Raw genomic sequence first — 1,108 nt, forward strand, 5'->3', positions numbered from 1 at the left:
CTGCCAGAGGGGGGCTGGGGCCTCGGGGGCCTCTGCTGCCCGGGGAGCTGCGCCTGCCCTGACGTGACCTCGCTTGTGTCCAGTGGGTGGGACGGTCCTGTCCATTCGGGATGAGATGGAGAACGTGTTTGTCTGGGAGCACCTGCAGAGTTCTGAGGACCAGAGTCGGGGCGCCTGGCTAGGCATGAACTTCAACCCCAAAGGTGGGTACCCCGTGTGGGGGCTGGGGAGGGGAAAGCTCTGGCCGTAGGGGAGGTGCCCTTCACGAGGGCGTGGGGGGGTGAGGACTTGTAGGAGGGAGAATGGGTACTCGAACAGGCTTGCTCTCTCCCACCTGCTCCTGCTCTGCCTTGTCTGTCCTCCCCGCACCCCCTCAGTGCCTTCTCCCCCACAGGAGGCACCCTGGTCTGGCAGGACAACACCGTTGTGAACTACTCCAACTGGGGGCCCCCTGGCCTGGGCCCCAGCATGCTGAGCCACAACAGCTGCTACTGGATCCAGAGCAGCAGCGGGCAGTGGCGGCCTGGCGCCTGCACCAACATCACCATGGGCGTTGTCTGCAAGCTCCCTCGAGGTGAGCGCCCTGCCAGGCATGCAGCTCAGCCCCCTCCCACCCCCTCAAAGCTGGCAGGGTGGGGCCAGGGGCCACTGCTCTTTCTGCAGGAGACACAGAGCAGGGGAAGGCATGAACAGACAGGCCTGGGGCCGCAGGAACCCTCCCTCGGGGTAAATTGGTCTGTAGGAAGGACTGGCTCTTCCACAAGTTGCTAAGCTAGACAGCAAACCCTTCATTTTGTAGCGGTTAAGGGCATCGACAGGGTTCAAGCCCGGGGCAGACCACTTACCGACTCTGAGACCTTGGGCCAGTTACTTAAACTCTGTGGCCTCAGTTTCCTCTTATGTAAAACGAGAGGCCCGGTGCACGAAATTTGTGCACTGTGGGCGCAGGGAGGGTCCCTCAGCTTTGCCTGCACCCTGTTGCAGTCCGGCAGTCCAGGAGCCCTCAGGGGATATCCCACTGACTGTCTGCCCCCTGGTGGTCAGGGCACATCATGGCGACTGGTCAACTGGTCGACTGCCCTCTGTGGTCAGTGCAGGTCATAGTGAG

The 1,108-nt window shown here is 62.5% G+C and overlaps 1 protein-coding gene across 1 annotated transcript in view; it reads left to right on the plus strand.

Annotated features, from left to right (window-relative positions):
- Positions 1-1,108, plus strand: part of MRC2 (mannose receptor, C type 2) — a 24,974-nt gene that overhangs the window by 21,854 nt on the left and 2,012 nt on the right. The window contains exons 26-27 of the mRNA XM_006770275.2: positions 84-203; positions 395-574. Coding sequence (XP_006770338.1) covers positions 84-203; positions 395-574 — 300 coding nt within the window. The remainder of the gene's footprint in view (positions 1-83; positions 204-394; positions 575-1,108) is intronic.

Source organism: Myotis davidii, unplaced genomic scaffold (genome assembly GCF_000327345.1).
Source record: "Myotis davidii unplaced genomic scaffold, ASM32734v1 scaffold684, whole genome shotgun sequence".
NCBI lineage: Eukaryota > Metazoa > Chordata > Mammalia > Chiroptera > Vespertilionidae > Myotis > Myotis davidii.